Source organism: Adelges cooleyi, unplaced genomic scaffold, assembly GCF_023614345.1.
Source record: "Adelges cooleyi isolate 19-005CV unplaced genomic scaffold, UGA_ACOO_1.1 ACOO_flye_CR_arks_rails_tigmint_CR_PRNA_376, whole genome shotgun sequence".
NCBI classification, from domain to species: domain Eukaryota; kingdom Metazoa; phylum Arthropoda; class Insecta; order Hemiptera; family Adelgidae; genus Adelges; species Adelges cooleyi.
The window spans coordinates 13,953,671-13,971,362 of NW_026096053.1; the positions used below are offsets into that span (position 1 = coordinate 13,953,671).

At 28.5% G+C, this 17,692-nt stretch overlaps 4 protein-coding genes across 4 annotated transcripts; 1 reads left to right on the forward strand and 3 right to left on the reverse strand.

Annotated features, from left to right (window-relative positions):
• Nucleotides 1-1,902: 1,902 nt before the first annotated feature.
• On the reverse strand, nt 1,903-5,316 carry LOC126840510 (mediator of RNA polymerase II transcription subunit 27). Its single transcript, XM_050576303.1, has 6 exons — nt 4,889-5,316; nt 4,426-4,570; nt 3,907-4,031; nt 3,303-3,396; nt 2,711-2,938; nt 1,903-2,646 (listed from the first exon to the last, which is right to left on the reverse strand). The coding sequence occupies exons 1-6, from the start codon at nt 5,068-5,070 to the stop codon at nt 2,512-2,514; spliced, it is 909 nt and encodes a 302-aa protein (XP_050432260.1). The 5' UTR covers nt 5,071-5,316; the 3' UTR covers nt 1,903-2,511.
• A 3,386-nt stretch (nt 5,317-8,702) lies between these two features.
• On the forward strand, nt 8,703-13,898 carry LOC126840238 (tumor susceptibility gene 101 protein). The gene is made up of 10 exons (XM_050575858.1): nt 8,703-8,921; nt 10,056-10,119; nt 10,236-10,320; nt 10,445-10,510; nt 10,575-10,738; nt 10,850-10,973; nt 12,091-12,392; nt 13,074-13,274; nt 13,350-13,483; nt 13,553-13,898. Exons 2-10 carry the CDS (start codon nt 10,075-10,077, stop codon nt 13,737-13,739), a joined length of 1,308 nt encoding a protein of 435 aa, XP_050431815.1. The 5' UTR covers nt 8,703-8,921; nt 10,056-10,074; the 3' UTR covers nt 13,740-13,898.
• Nucleotides 13,899-14,595: 697 nt separating this feature from the next.
• On the reverse strand, nt 14,596-17,684 carry LOC126840241 (uncharacterized). Its single transcript, XM_050575860.1, has 2 exons — nt 17,446-17,684; nt 14,596-15,012 (listed from the first exon to the last, which is right to left on the reverse strand). Exons 1-2 carry the CDS (start codon nt 17,667-17,669, stop codon nt 14,763-14,765), a joined length of 474 nt encoding a protein of 157 aa, XP_050431817.1. The 5' UTR covers nt 17,670-17,684; the 3' UTR covers nt 14,596-14,762.
• On the reverse strand, nt 15,689-17,439 carry LOC126840240 (cell division control protein 6 homolog). Its single transcript, XM_050575859.1, has 2 exons — nt 17,198-17,439; nt 15,689-17,079 (listed from the first exon to the last, which is right to left on the reverse strand). The coding sequence occupies exon 2, from the start codon at nt 17,012-17,014 to the stop codon at nt 15,836-15,838; it is 1,179 nt and encodes a 392-aa protein (XP_050431816.1). The 5' UTR covers nt 17,015-17,079; nt 17,198-17,439; the 3' UTR covers nt 15,689-15,835.
• Nucleotides 17,685-17,692: the final 8 nt, after the last annotated feature.

A 17,692-nucleotide genomic window follows, 5' to 3' on the forward strand; every position in this document is an offset into this window, starting at 1 on the left:
ACCGGTGCGACGCCCTCTTGACAGAAAATTTAACTAGAATAGCCAAACGTCTATTTGAAAAATAAAATAATTAGTCATTGCAAATGTTTTCTCTTTACGGATCTTTGAAATCTATTAGATAATATATATAAATTTATATACATGAAATGTTCACAAAACACCAACATAAAATAATACCCAGAGGTTTTAATAACGTTGTTTGATAAGTTTAAACTAAGCACATTATATTTTTAACTTAATTTTTGCTCGAAAGAAACAGAAAATGATTAAAAATTATACATATTTATCCATCTGATATAAGACTTATACATTTTTCCTATACTTGTAAGTACACGTTTTACTATATTTTTCAATACTTTGAAAATGTTCACCTTCATTCCTTATACGAACATAAAAGTTTTAATTCAATAAAATGTATGTAGACGAACAATTTTAATACAATGTAGCGATTGAATTTTCAACAATCTATTCGTTTACTATGACTTTGTAATGATGTTGTTGATCGGTTATGTGTGGTTTGGTGGAATTATCGAATTTACGGCGTTTCGTACAGGCAAACCGCAACGCCGGAATGTTTAAAGGTCGATATAAGGCACGGCGCGGCGTTGTTTCTATACACCAGTACGGAAAACGACCGTGCTATGACTTATAAAATGAACGAATAAACTGACAAGGGAAAAAAAGAGTGTATACAACGGAGTTTTGCTAATTCTTATTCGAATAAAACGTTTTTCGAATAAATTTTTACAATTTATTTAAATAGAAAAATCATTAGAATTATTATTTTGAAAATTATTCGAATAATTGTTTTACAATTTATTCGAATAAAAAATTGCCTTTTACAAATAATGGTTTTTTGTATTTTCTAAATGTAATATAATATATTAAATTTATACGAAATAAAGTCTGAAAGTATAATTACATGAAAAGAAAACCCTTGGGCTTTTTCTGATGAATGATGCTTCGAAGAATTCAAATGTTTTTTCAAAACTTTAACCTGAGCATTTGCGTTTCTTAAAGTTTTTTAACTATCCGAGCTTTGTGTCGGAAAGTTTAAATAATAGTAGATTATTAAAAATGGTAGTAAATAACTGTTTGAGAAATATGTACACACGACTAATCTCTAAAACTCCTTAAAAACCGACCGCATAGAATTCCCTTGATATACATTTTTTTTTTTAAATCTCTTCTGCACAGCTGTAAACCTATAAAAAATTAAAAGCGGCCAAATTCTTCATATAATACCGTGTTTTATAATAACTCATGGTATTATTTTATAATACTGGAGCAAAACAACGCCTCTAACCTTATTTTTTTATTAACTATAGTTTATCAAGACACCGCCACCTTCTTCAATACCGTTAGTAGAGGGAATCTACAGTGAATACCAGTTTTCTTCAAGTAACATTAAAAAGGTGAGGAAGCTGACAGGATACGAGTATGTTACGATTTGACTAACGGGAAATTGTATGGGACTACGGAAAATGAAAGTCTCTAACAGACACCAAAAATCCAACAGGTACCTAAAAAATAATTAAAGATGATAGCAGATTACTGTCTAGATACATTTTAAAGTATGCATGTGTTTTAAATAAACTCGAACCTTTACCTGCCCCCCCCCCCCCAAACTTATCACGATCTACGCCATGTAATAAGAGTATATTTTTGTTTTTAGCGGGCTTAAATCGCTCAAAATTCTAACAAAAATGTGTTTTTCAAAATAAATGTTCCCTAGAAAAAATTAATTTTACTTCCACGTAGTTTCAAAAAAATGCATTATGAAAAAGTATAAAATGGCTTTAATCAACTTGAAACATTAAAGTGGGGATTAAAAAAGCTAATACATAGATAAATTTAAAGCGTTTTTATTTCTGAAATGTATTATTTATCCGTTTTTAATATTATAAAATAAACAGTTTTATTGTGAGCTTTGAAAAATTAAATTATCATAATCTTAGAATTTGGTTCATCATACAACATTCATATTTTTTTTCTTATCTTTTGTATATTCATGTATATACCGTATAAGGTGTCTGTCTGCGATAAACAACAATATATTATACAATTTCAAGGTATAATAAAATTAAAAATAGGAATAATATAATGTAATTAAAAACTACTATTGATCTCTTAAACCAGTCACTTTTCACATAGTAAACAAATACATGGTGTTAGATGGTCGGTAATAAAATACAAAAAATCCTAATAAAACATATTAAGACTTCTATGACGTCAGGTCGTATTGATTAGAGATGTAAAACTTTATAAATAGATTTGATGATTAATCTATTTCATAGTATTAGCTTCAGGCAATTAAGTTAGTTTTAATAGTAAAATACAAAACACCGAGTATACACTTCGCAAACATACTAGTTTAGAATATTCTATAAACTAATAACTATTATATTATATAATATTTATGTATACAAAAATGTTGTATGTTATTCTAACATTAAAAAACTTAAATAATTAATTATATTATAGTGGAAAACACAATTTTAAACCTAAATATTAAGGTTTACATTCATAATGATACGTGTCTAACGATCTCAGATCTCTCCAAGTAGGCGGATAAGCGTTAAGTAGTCGATTGCCGCACGCTTTGCAAACTGAATTGAATAAAGTCATATAGCTATTCAGCCATGTCTGGAAAAAAAAAAATATTATTATTATCTCAGCCATCATACTTTGTTACTTAATAATTAATTACCATGAATGACCTAACAGACAGATCAGGCAATGTAGGGGAGGAAAAATGCAACATCGCAGCATTGGCATGATCTGTTATCTTACGAAAAACATGATATCTTGATTCTTTCCAAAGTTCTTGTTGAAGGTTGTTTGGATTTATTGGCTCGTTGAAACCTTTAACGATAACCCACTCGATCATGACTCCTTTGAAAGCTATAATCGCTTGTAAAACTCTACTTAAGCCAACCTAAAATAATAAAACAATTAAATACTTTATTTAATTAATTTTATAAGCTACATGTACATCAATAAAAATAAAAATTTGATTAATTTAAAAGTGAAAACCTAGAAAAAACTTTAAGCAACGCTTGTAGCTATATATTATACAATTATATATAATAAAAAATTAAATAAACCCTTGACCAGACTGAGCAGTCTGTTGTATGCACTAATAATGATGATGATAACATTGCTGCCAAAATACATTTATGCTATGGAGTATTATTTTTGTGGTTGAGGGTTTATTTAAATATTGTATTGCTTTAAAAGTGAAAACTGTAATCCATAATAGTATTATAGTGGAAGATAAATAATATTATTATTTGTTTTACCAATAATACAACATTGGATGCACATGGTCGAGTAATCGTAATATTCATGTCTGGAAACATCCGATCAATATTGGTCAATAATCCATCTACGGCTCTATAAATGAATAAACACATTTTTAATAATACATTGTATAAGCCTTTGAAATTAAAAACTTACCCACAAAAATTACACTTAAATGATATTTTTAGTATGAAGATTTTATTTTCAGAGCTTATAGGAAAAGTTTTATAGTGACATATTTTTGTAAAACTCATGAAATTAACCAAAATATGTAAAAAAATGTTTTCTTTATCAAAAAATTATTCTTTTAAATTAATTTAGAATTTGTCCATGGTTATGAAAAATAGCCAATTCAAAAAGGCAGCGATGTTTTTACTACAACTGCTAGTTTGTTAACTAAATAACTGGCAGTTTTAGCCTCCGAGAAGTATAGATACGAACCCCTATTTTGAATTGTGAACTTGTTTGATTGCTGTTGGAGTGACTACAAGTTATAAAGTTTGTTTTATATGTAATAAAAGTCCCTTTCAGCCCTAATTCACGTCTGATAGGAAAATAGTAAATACAGACTATAAAAGAGAAGAAAATTATAGCAATATTTACTGTGGTGATATATTGTGTACGCTGGACTGTTGTCTCTTTTTTTTATTAGTGCTCGAGTTGTAGTACGATTTTTTCAATGAATTTTGACTTAAAATTTGGACCGCATTTGAACTAAACTTATGAACCTAAAAAAAAGTACATATTTTATCAGAATTGTTATTTACAAACATTTATACAGGGTGATCTTTTTAGTGATTTTACTTAATCTTATAAGATTTAATCAGTTATTCATTTTTTTTTTTTTTTTTAGTTTTTATAAACAACGCAGTATACTTAATAGTTTATACTATAATAATATTTTATACATAAAACACACTATATAAATATAATAAATAAGTTGGTCACTCAACAACAAACACTGATTTTCCATTCTCAAAAAAAAACATTCACACTTTTGTGGCCCTCCATTTCTTATTTTACCTTCTATATACACTTTTTTAATTACATTCTCAGAACCAATACTTTAAAACACAAGGTATAACATAATATACTGCACATTAATTAAAAATAATATGTTACTTTGTCCAGCCATTTATGGGAAGAAACCAATGGAGTATATAAAGCTTGACGATCTGAAGTGCTTTCTTGTGTTAAAAAAGCTGTATTGTAAAGAAGCATCGCACCAGGAGGACTGGAAAGGGAGCCAACAACTTGTTCTAGATCTCTGCAAAAATTGAACAACACTTACTTAAAAAAAAAAGTCAGTTTAACCATTTAACTGTCTTAAAATGTCATTGTATTTGAACTAGTCAATAAAACATACAAATCCTGTGAAAATTACTGTTTTACAACCTAAAGCATTGCTCTCACTAGTGAGTCGGATCCCAAACTGCAAAATGAATATGTTATAGCTAAATGGTGCAGAAACATACACGGCATTAGATGGATTTGCCATGCAGCATTCATTATTTGTTTTGCAGTTTAGGGTTTGGTTTGCTAATGTGGACAAGGTTTAATAAACAGTTCATATCACAACACTCACCTCATATGACTTCCGAGCTTTCCCACCATGTCGTTCATAGAACATATATAACGGTTGTCTTTGGGTTCGGTTTGGACTCCATCTTCTTTTACTCCTTCGCCAATCTCAATGATGAGTTGCATTAGTTCTAATCTTAACATTCTAACCGTGTTTAACGCTACTTGCATTGGATTTAAATCCATTTTAAAACTGTTAAAAAAAAAAAAACAGTTCTATACAAACAATTATCACTCGCAAATAAATTTCACCAAGTCCAAAACTAGTATGGCTATAAAATTTGAAATTAAATAAAAATATAACAAATACGAAACGGTTTATTGTTTAAATTTTGTACGACATAAGATTAATCATCTAAATTGTGTTTTGTTTTTTTTAGTATGAAAACATAGAAATTACAATTACAATTACATTGTAATTACAGAAAATAAATAGAAGTCATATAAATTTTGAGATTTGAGAGCCTTATCACTTAAATAAACAATAAACAACCACACTGATAAGAGATAACTATAGACTGATAAGAATTATCGCTTATTTTTTTTTCGTATGGCACTTGCCACTTACCTATTCTGATTTCTAGCTTCTGTGCATCATTGCATATTAGTTATTCCACAATTTTACATATTTTATATATTATGTTATTTAGTATTAGACACTGTTTCTGTCTAGTCCTTAAAGTTAGAAGATGATCATCTATAAACCCATTCTACCAACTGGTTTCAGTAAAACACTAATCTGGGCCGGTCTGAAATCAACTTTTGAGTTGTCAATTACAAATAATATATGTCTATATGGTTTTTGAAACACTTAAAATTGTCTTCTAGTTTAAAAATTCTTTATAATTCATAATATACATCAAAATGGATTTTTTTTATCTTTTCAAACTTTAATATAAAAACAGACAACTAAATTGAATTATATTGTTAATTTTAAAATAATTGTACAAAAAAAACAACGTAACTCATGACAATAATGAAAAATATAGTTAGGTACATTTGATCAAATGTAATAATAACAATTACATTTTTGAAATGCTAAAAATTGTAATGAAATGTTTTAAATAAAAATGTATTATAATATTTTAATTATTAGTTTATAATTTAGTGATAGTATAGTAAATAAGTCACTGTTTTATTTTTTATTTTCAAGCTAATTGTTTTCGTCTTAGTCCTTGCCTTATCCACTTAGAAATGGGTCCAGCTTAGGCTCACACGCTAGCCAATTGTTCTCCTCATTTCTCTATCTAGTACACACGCTTATCTCAATTAATTCTGTTACTGCCTTAGGTACTAAATACCAAACTAACTTGCTCTCCTAACTGCCAACATTTTATAATATCCTCATTCCTATAACTATATAACCTCCAAACTGTACACATCCATCACGATGATATTCAATTTTTAAGCCAACTGTAATTTTAAAAACTTATTTAAAGTAATCACAATGGATTTCCTTAAAACTATAAGAAATACATAATATAATTGTACATAATACACTTTATTAGAAGAAAAAAAAATATTTTAATTTCCAACTAAGTTATAAACCAGCAAAGAATTGATGCATTACTACATAATGTTATAAACACAAAAAAGATTACATATTATACGCAACACACAATATATTAAACAATAGATTCTAAAAGTGAAATTTCACTTTTGATTTAAGGCCAAGACGGACGTTCACCAGGTTTCACCATACCGCCATACAAAGCGCTTCTATCTCTAAACAGTGTCATACGTTCGTTTTCTTGGTCATCTAAAAATTTCCCAAACCAAATGCCAAATGATATTGGAACAGCGGCGGCAAAATAATGCCAGGTCAATCCAAATAATGCGTGTTTAGGTGCCATATTAATCTAAACGATCGTACAAAAGAATTATAACACACGAAACTCTTGTCAAACTTCGTTATACCTACATATTATTTTGTATACTAAGAAGTGTTCGTTTGGTTCTGAAGTTTTTTCCACTTCAATGTACGCGTGTAGTCTGCGTAAATAGCCCAAGATGCACCCACAGGCAATATCACTGAGATGAAGTTACGTTTGATGTGATACCACGCACGGTAAAATGCCATTTACCTGTAATTGTCGATTAATACTATTGAGATTAAATAATTATAAAAATATTATTATAATTTATTGGTATCTCTCACTCACCGAATTTCGATAATATCGTAAGAAAATTACATTACATGTCGTAATCGTAGGTAAATGTCCACTACTCGGATATCATATTGTTAATATTTTGTGTGCTCCCTGTTGACCTTGCGAATTTTGATAAGCCGCCGGTAACAGAACAGCGGTCGTGGTCACCAATGGTATCTCTACCGGTAAATAAAGTATATTAAGCAAGCAACAAAAGCACAACACTGAAAACTGTATTTAGATTTTAGCATCAGCCAATAGCCATTAATGATTAACACAACTCACAAGCAAAATATACTTTAAATTTATAGTATTTGATTTGAAAAGTGACCAACTAGATTAAATTTGCTTTTAGTATGTTCAGTGATATTAATGTGGACAACTGCTGGTCGGATCACAGCAAGGTTTACAAATTATAATAATAATTATTATTATAATCTATAATTTATTTATTTATTTTCTCTTTTATTTATAATCTATTTTCCTTGAGACCACGGAAAAATTTTAATTTACAACTAACAAAATTAATGTAATAAAAGTGATATTATAAACATTGTAATTTGTTTTAATTTCACAGGTTATTGGTTACAATACTTATGGCGGGTTGCATATAGGTTCATGAAAAGGTTCAATGAATCAATCGATATTTGTGATGCTAACAAAGATATTTCAGCGGCCATTCAAATGGTCCATTTATTTAATTATTTTTTGTGGCTATTTGTCATGCCTTAACCATAAGGCATACAAAGATATGAAAATTGAAAACAATAACAAAAGTTTACCTAGTTAATAAAATAAAGTAATAATAATTGTTAATAGATAATGGCAATTTACTTAACCTAACCAATGTTATTATAAAACATGGTATTATTTGAAGAACTTGGCAACTTTTTTATTTTTCACAGGGTTGCAGCTGTGCAGAAGAGATTTAAAAAAAAATATTTTAAGAAAAAAAGAGGTTTTAATAAATTTCGACCATGACAATTAATTTACCGGTTAACTTGTATAAGCTTCGAGTTATTATTTTTAATTATAATAATTGTTTCTATGAGTAAAAGCCGTTTTGGTTTATTTCAGACCAAAAAGCTAGACAAAATGTCGACTACATAGGATGGTCCAATTTCAATTCTGTAAATAGATTCAAGCTTTTTAGCTAATTTACTGTATTGTAGGAAGCCGATTTTCATTTAAAAATTTCAGTTTCTTGTAATTAAATAAATTAAATTTGCAATTTTTTCAGTATCAATTAAAAACACAATTTTTTTACATAAAAAAAAAAAACAAAAATCTTTAAAGAATATTTAAATAAGAGTCCTTTTTTTTTGACATAAAATGATGACAATAAATCCAGATAGCCACGGGACAAGTCATTTGTTTACCTTTTGCAGACACTAATTTTTCAAACTACAACAGTTTAGCGTTTCTCCTTTGTAATCATAAATGGATCTTAAAATATTAAATAATGATCTTTTCTAAAAAAATCCGTTACTCAAGTCTCAACTAAATACTAATGTCATTCTAATTTCTATGACTCAAGTCCGGGTTGTCGCTCCACTCGGTACTTGATAGGAGGTTATGATATGGACCTTCACCGAGGTTAGACATAGTCCATATATAATCTATTGTTATCTATAAACCCCGGACCTTGAAAGCCTGTTAGTGATAACAATATTACTTTATTTGATGTACCTACCTATCATAAAATTATTAGTTTTGTATTACTTTTGAATTCAACATAAAAATAGTGTAAGATTGAATTTAGGTTTTAATAAGTGTAGTAAAATATAGTAAAAACACTTTGGCCCTACTATTTGTGCCACTTGTAAGATAGTGTGTTTGTTTGGGTTGTGCGTGTTAAGGACAATTGGATTTTTTAGTTTCATACAAGTAAGTTCCTTTGTTTTATATCTCAACGTACTTCTTTACCCTAAAACGTAAATGTTTAGTTTACAGCCTCAAAATATGTGCTTTTTTATTGGAAACCGAGAAAGCACAGCCTACATACATAAAAAATTATAAAATGTAAAAATTCAGTAATCAAAACTTAGCTTTGCCAGGCAGGGAGTAAATTATTTCAGTTGTACAATGTATAAGTATAATTGATAATTAAAATTTAGGTTCAAGTTTTCATATTAATCTTAACTCTACAGCTTCTCTACTTTTCAGCCTTAACAAAATACCTGATGACCTCAAACCCTAATTTTTTTTTAGTTAGGTCTCAATAATTACTAAATAATGCAATAATATTAAATGAAAAACTAGGAAATACATAAGTTAAGTGTTAAATTTGTCTCGGAGGACAAATCGAAGGAGGTTCTTAAAACACCAGTTTATATTGTGGAACACACTGCGTACAATCAAGATGTTTAACAGCCAAAATGATTTGTTAGTTTAAACAATTAATAAATCAGAAATAATTTACTATACAAATTTTTAGGGCCAAAAATGAATAAAATCGTCTTCTTCTCTATCAAAATCGATATAAGCACAGTTAAATTTGACCTGTATTTCAACATTCAAATTCAATATGTTTCTTCAACCATTGACCTACCACCTAAGAAAATACTACTATGTTTATTTGTGTGTGTATAAATCGTGACTCAGGCGACATACTTTTCTGAGAAATTGAATAAAACAATAAAACATCTGTTACAAATTTAAGATCAAGACTTTATTTAATTAGCAACATGGCAAATTTTGATAAAGATATTAGAGACAAGTTGTAGTGAGATGAGTTTTCCAGCAAATTTTCAGAGGCTTTTGACTTTAATACTGAGATAAAAGATCTGAAAACTAGATGAAATGTAAAATTTATTAGAGTGAACCTGTTATAAATGAAATTAAGAACCCAGTTTGACTGAAGTTATTATTGAGAAAACATTGTCATTAGATTATTACTCTTATTTTTTATTTGAAAGCTTATGCAAAATAGTCACTTTCAAGAAGTTAATTAATAAAGAAGTATTTCCGTTTTAAAATTTACCTGATTATTGTTTTCATATATGTATTTTAATTTTTCAGATAAACTATACAATTCAAAATGATACGTGTCGAAGAGAGCCGCATAAAGTCTTACTTGACTATGGTAGGATGAGTAATTATTTTTAAGCATACATTAACTATTGTTATTGTTAATGATGTGCAATAACTGATAAATAAAATACTACTACGTACTAACTACTGTTGTTAATTTGATTTCAGTATAAATTCCCAGAACAAACAAAAAAGGAAATTATAAAAACACTTAACTATTACCACGGCCTTGTTTGTAATTATGAAACATTTTGTAAGTATAATTTTTTTTCCATGATATTAGCCAGCATTGTTTTATATTCAGCTTAAATGTACAAAAAATAATATTTCAGTATGATGTCTCAACGATTGTTATTATATTTGTTTTTGTTTTTCAGTGTTTTCCAACAGAATTGAGAAAAAATTAGTTAATTTGAGTGGCACTATACCAGTAACGTTTAAAGGTAAGTTGCAATTGATTTTATAAACTAGTTTATAATATTTTATATATTTTTTTTTCATTAAAAGGCACTACTTACCACATTCCTATTTGTATTTGGCTTATGGATACGCATCCGAATAATGCTCCAATTTGTTATGTTAAACCTACGGTGGATATGCGAATAAAAATGTCAATGAATGTGGATCACAATGGAAAAATTTACTTACCATATTTGCACAACTGGACTCCGGTAAATATACAACTTTGCACAATACATTTCTTACCTGACATAAAACGCCATACTTTTACTATTAGTTGTCAATACAAAATTTACGTTAATGTGATACATTGTTTTTGTCAGGCTACGTCCAATCTTCTCGAGTTGATCGGCAAAATGGCGGTTACGTTTTCAGAAACACCGCCTGTATATTCACTGCCACGAACCGATCAACCTGTCAACCCGGTTGCTTATCCGACTCAAATGCGTAAGTAAAAAAAAAGCGTAATTATTTAATTTGGTTTACAGATTTTTGATACATTAGATTTATACTTGTTTATTATGTCGGGTTTTAATCGTACAAAATTGAATAGGATTCTTATAAATTGTGTTGTATGTATTTTCAAAAATATAAATGGCAATTTTTTTTATTTAAAAAAGTTTGACTTCTAAATTTTGATGCTATTTACTATTGTAAAAGTAATGGTGTAGCAATGTAACTAAACTTGAGGTACTTTTAAGTAATTTTATTACTTTCTTTAGTAATTTAAATATATTTTTTATAACTAATGTTACTAATTACTTTTAGCTAATTGACAATACTTGTATGTGTATGTGTGATTTTTTCGAATCGAAAAATGTTCACTAGTTATACATAATTTTTAATTTTAACGAGTGAAAACGACGGGGAATGTCATATAAATGAACCTCTTGTACTATTTTTGAGAAAAAGAAATATTAGGTATGATTGTAAAATAGTTCTTTTTTTTCAAATCAAAAATTACTTAAAACTAAAAATCAAAATTAATTTACAAAATACAATTTTTGCAATATAATTGTAGTGAAATTTTGTTACAAAAGAAAAAAGATTATTTCCCTCGACACTGGTAAGTAATTCAAAAGAAGTATAGCTTATTTTAGTCTTATTTGTACTAAAAAAATGTGTCAAAAATTAGTTAATTATAAAAAAAACACAAATAATAGTAATTTAATATTTTAAGTGTCCTTTATAAACAAAAAACATTTGAAAATTTAAATATTAAAACTAAAAGTTAAGTGTTTTTTTAGCTTAGAAAACCGAGATCAACAGTAAGTTTAAGCACTCGTTTTTTATTTATAAATAGAAATATCGTTAACGGTTTACGAAGTTTGATTTGGAGAGTATGAAAACACGGTAATAGGCAATTTGTTTTTTATTTCTAGTATGTTTGGGTTTTCAGATATCGGTTAATTTGGGATTAAACCCTCCTATCACTTATGTTATATAAATAACACAATAATATTAAGAACTATGTAAACAGTACATAATGTTGTCCTATCGGATTAGTTTATATTTAGTAAAAAAAATGTTATATATATATATATATTTTTTTTTTTTCTTCTAGCATACGGTGGAGGTAATTCGAATATGATGTTACCCTATCCAACGCAGCCCAGTTCAGCCTCATCGAATATTCCCACAACGTACCATAGCAGTTCCACGACACCTTACCCATTATATAACAATCAATTTCCCACACCTTCGTATCCATCAAGTTCAGCTGGAGGAAGCACTAATTTTACACCTTACTCGCCTCCATATCCTACGCAAAATGTTCCGTATTCACAGCAAGCAGCGTCCATCAAACCAGAATATCCTCCATATCCGACGGCTACAGGCGGATCTACACCAAACACTTCATCAGGGGTATGTTAACGACGCAACATACAGTTGAATTTTCTTTCTATTAATAAAAAAAAAGTGCTATATTATCAAGTGATGGGCACATATGAATAATTCCGAATTAGTTGTTAGTCTGGGTGACTAATTTAGTTACCATCTTTTACCTATTAGTTGATTTATGTATATCAAATAAATTATTCAACTGAATATGACTAATATAACTATTATATTAAAAAAAAAACTACATTTTAAAATGATTTAACTAAAAAAGTTATTAAGAGTAAAATATAATTTTGTGTACGTTTTCACAAAAATGTTTTTAAAAAATGTTCATAAATTACTATAACAACAATATTATATTATAGGCAATATATATTGCCTTGTTTTTTTTTTTAATGTGGTAAAAAAAATTGTTTGATTACATTATTAAATAACTAATAAGTAGGTAGTATCAATTTTCGTAAACAAATATTTTTAAGAACTTATAAAATTAATCGTTTATCAACGATCAACTTTTTTTTAACAAATTTGGACACTTAATAAAATTAGACGGCTAATACATATTTTCCATATCAGTCAATCGAGCCGAAAAAATATTCTAATAATTAGTATGTTCTGCCCAACGTTAATGTCAACTGTATGTAATGTTTTTTTTGTTTTATTTTTAATAGTTGAATAGTAAAAAATAATAACTTTTATGTACAGTTAAGTGATGGCGGTACAATAACAGAAGAACATATTAAAGCGTCATTGATATCTGCCATTGAAGATAAAGTGCGAAGACGTTACAATGAACAAATGGGTCAGAACAAAGCTGAGTTAGATATATTGTTGCAGTCTCAGCGAGAACTGACGTTAGGAAAAAATAAATTGGATTCAATATTGACAAGCCTCAACAAAGAGAAAGTAAATAATGTTCATGACAATAATTATAATAAACTGTAGATAACTTTTATTCATGACATTTTGTTAATTTTTTAGGCCGAGCTAGAACAAAACATTCAGGTGCTGCGCGACAAAGAGACTGAACTGGAAATGGCCATTTCTAAACTATCCAAAGAAGATAACATTGATATAGACGACGCTGTTGCGACAACAGCACCATTATATAAACAGTAATTATTTTGTAAACACTTCTTTTGTATCTTAAGTTTGTTCTAAGAATCGTTGTATTGTCGTTTCAGAATATTGAACGCATTTGCTGAAGAAGCGGCTACCGAAGATGCTATTTATTATATGGGAGAAGCTTTAAGAAGAGGAGTAATAGACTTGGAAGTATTTTTAAAACAAGTACGAGCGCTTTCGCGTAAACAATTTATGTTACGAGCATTGATGCAGCGATGCAGACATAAGGCTGGTCTAGTTGCTTGACTCCCATCATAATATTACGTACACCCATAAAAAAACATGTATTCGATAAAATAAAAATAGATTACTCATATTATCTATGTTTTCAATTTAAAATTTATTTTATATTCCTTTAAATATATTATATTATAATAACATGTAAAATATAAAAAAAATATAAATATTTCTAAGTATATTTAGACATATGAGATATGCTTGTTAATATTTGTTGATAATAAATATTTTTTTTATATTTAGCAATAAATAACTTAAAAAATGTCCAATTGATGAATATAGAAAAAAATATGAATTTCATACCTTGCGTCCTTAAGAGGACGTTCCAACACCTATTTATTACGGAGTTCTGTATAGGCAATTTTTGCAAAATCCTTATTAAAGCTTAAACTGTAATTAAACATCTAGATATTATAATCTATAAAAAATATTTCTTATTTTAATTGAATTATTTATAAAAATGCATAATCATTTATTAGGAATGTGTGCTTATGAGCTTATATTATATAAATATGTTATAATAACATGTTTTATCTGAAAAAATATAGATATATCTAAGTATAAATAGACAAATTAAATATGTTGACTAATATTTTTAAAAATACACCTTTTTTTAAACCTTATAACAACATAAATTATAATTTATAGCATGTATTGTTAATTTTTATTAGATATTTTTTTTAAAATAATTAAGTAAGTCTTTTAGAAATAAACTCCAGGACTTTACCGAATTAGGTGATTTTTGTTTAGTTATGTTAAAGACAATACATGGTTCTTTTAGACTTTTTGAATTGACCTAATATTTATCTAAAACTACTATTATTATTATCGTTGTACATACATTTTCTTAAATTGAAAAAAACAATTGTAACAAAAGTAATGATTATTTATTTAGCATTTTATTACAACAATATTGTTCGTGTATAATATTGAAAACTTTGTAGTTTTCATTTTAAATGTTGCATACAATTTTTTGTAGAAGGTAATTATTTATAATTCAAAAAAACTTAGCCGGTAAACAAAAACTTGTTTTCAAACATAAATCCCAACCCATAGTAGAAGGAACAATAAACCACAGCCAGTAAATATGGCGGCAACAAACGATATGGAAAGTTCTTTCTTTAAGCTTCTCGTGAATTTTGTACTGGTCACTTCGTAGACAAAAAACCATGCCGTCAGAAATACACCGATGCTTAATAACAGTATTGTAAGGTGCGGGTATGAAGTTGGACTTATTGGTGCCATGTATTGTTTATATAGCAGAGATGAAGACATTGTTGTGCTAAAACAAAAAAAAACAAATAGTAATTATAGCTAAGCCCATTTTTGCGTAAATACCAATAATATATGCTTGACTTAAAAAAAAAAAGAAACCTGCTCGGTTTTTATAACCAATTGTCCAAAATGTGATTTTAGGATATTTTGTTAATAAATTAACCTTATTAACCTAAATCATTTAAAACTATATTCTAGCGCACCAATCTGTCGAATATTTATCCATGAAAAGAATTGTTTATTTATGAAAGGTGTTCAGTAACAGTTTTGTGTAAATGTGTTTTGTAATAAAAATGTGTTTAAATAGATTCAACGCTAATCGCTTAAAAATACTTTAATTTTCTTATCAATATGATACATTTTTGTTCTTTTAACGGTTAAATAAAAAAATATTGTTTAGCATAATGTAATATAAAAAGTAATGAAAAATATAGCAATTCAAAATTACTATTAATTTAATTATTTCAAATTTCTTTTGTAGAGAGAAGGTAGATCATTTTTATACTAAATAATTAAATTTAAGATAGAAAGTTAATTTTTTGTACTTGGAAATTTTTTTAAAAATTAACTATTAAAATTGACAATAAAATAATGAAAAATGTATGATTAATATTTTTTTTTAATGAAAAAAACAAAATTACAAAATAAATAAAGAGTTAAACATCATGTTTTTACTATAAAAAATAAATATACATCACTATAAACATATATCGTAAAATAAAAATTAATAAAAATTGGTGAATATTTAATTTATAATAATATAAAATAGTCAAAATTAAAAAAATAGTACAGTGCATTCAAATAATAATAATAAAAAAATACACTTATCATTACAATAAATTCTTATCATTTAAAATATCGACTAAAATTTGTTTATCATGAAGAACGTCGTCCACTTCATTTTTATCCCAAAGCATGATTACTTTAGAAAGTCTATTAACGTTTTGTCCTTGAATTTTTATAATCCCTCTAGTTTCTATTAACGAACACATGGTTATAAAATCGCTCAAGTCCCTGGCTTGAATGTTTCTTCGGGTACAGATTTTCTTGAAAACGTCAAATACCCTTCCAACAGTAATTGGTTGACTTTTTTTACTCGAAGATAATATCAACAGTAAAGCGCAAACTACTAATTCTTGTTGTAACGGAAGTTTCTCAGTATTCTCGTCATTATTGTCCAGCGCACTAGACGTTGAATATACATTGTTCAATACTGCCATGACATCTCCTAGCACTATTTTTTTCTCTATTTTTTCATCTGCTAATTCAATAACTCGTCTTGTGACGTCTAATGCGTAACGTACGTCACCTCGAAAAGATGCAATTTTGGCGGCCAACAGTTGAATGGCATTGGCTGGAAACATGTCGGAAATTCCAGACTTTTCTAGTCTGTGTGAAATGATATTGGCCAACTCGGATTTTGTATAAGGTGGAAAATTGAGCAATTCTGGTTGTAGAGAAATTTTAGACTTGAGCATGGGCAATAGTCGATCGGTAAGATCTAAAGAATTTGCAATACCAATAACGACAATATTGGAGTTGGTAATGGTCGGCCATTCAAATATTTGATACAATATGGTTTGATTTTTTGTTGACAGTTGGTCGATTTCGTCTAGGACTAGTAAGACGGACTTATGTTTGCTCTTCAAGTATTTCTCAATAGCTACTTTGCATTCTCTTTGTGCCGTACTACCGGCAAGTTTCAGTAGTTCAGCAATTTTAATATATACTCGATTTGCTGATTTGATCATACCGCAATTCACGTAGACGATATTGAAATTTTTGGTGACCACGTCGCTGTTGAACAGCGAATGCAACGATACCGTCTTGCCAGTACCAGGCGGTCCAGACACATACATGGAGGCAGGAACGTGGTCGTCGATGTGTTTGGTCAGAAAAGATCGCAAACGTTCGATTTGTTCCTCTCGGCCGGGCAACGAGTCCGTATAACCGTTGTGCAAGTTCGACAAAGCCGTGCCGAAATGTGATTTTTGATTATCGCGTGCCATTTTGGATGAAGCAAGAAAAATTTATGGTCTCTCGAGCAACACCATATACAGTAAAACCGACGCCACTGTTAATAAAATATATTATATAATGAATTTTATGAATAATAACGAATTATCGAATATACAAACTGGTCGTTCTTTACAATATTATAGAAAATAGATAATATATATATTTGGAAATACCGGTTTACAAACGATTATGGTCGATAGGTACGGTGTTTGTGTGAGTGTGGACTGGTCCTATTTACTCAATTTATCTCATTAAAAAAAATTAAGAAAACCGACGGTCGGTGTGAAAAAGCGATAACGAATTGTTATAATGGTAAAAAAGAACCGGCCGAAACAAAATTAACGGTGATTTTTGGGAACTCGAGTAAACTAAAAAGTACATATAATAATGCAAAATTGAATTATCGCTGTTTGCGGTTTACCTCGTTTGTTTTGGTTCCTTTGAGTTCAGTCCCGGCTTTTTCTTTGCGGCTGTTGTCGACGTCGAGTTCGGCGGCAATTTTTTTTTGTATTGTGTAAATTCATTTGTGATAGGTATACTTTTTTCTGTAAACGTCAAGTGATCTGAAGTTAGCGACGGTACGGAACAGTTGTAAACGCAACTTACGTACGATTGCATGAACCTAGTGCCGGTTGTCGTATTCATAACACGAAAACAATAATTAATAT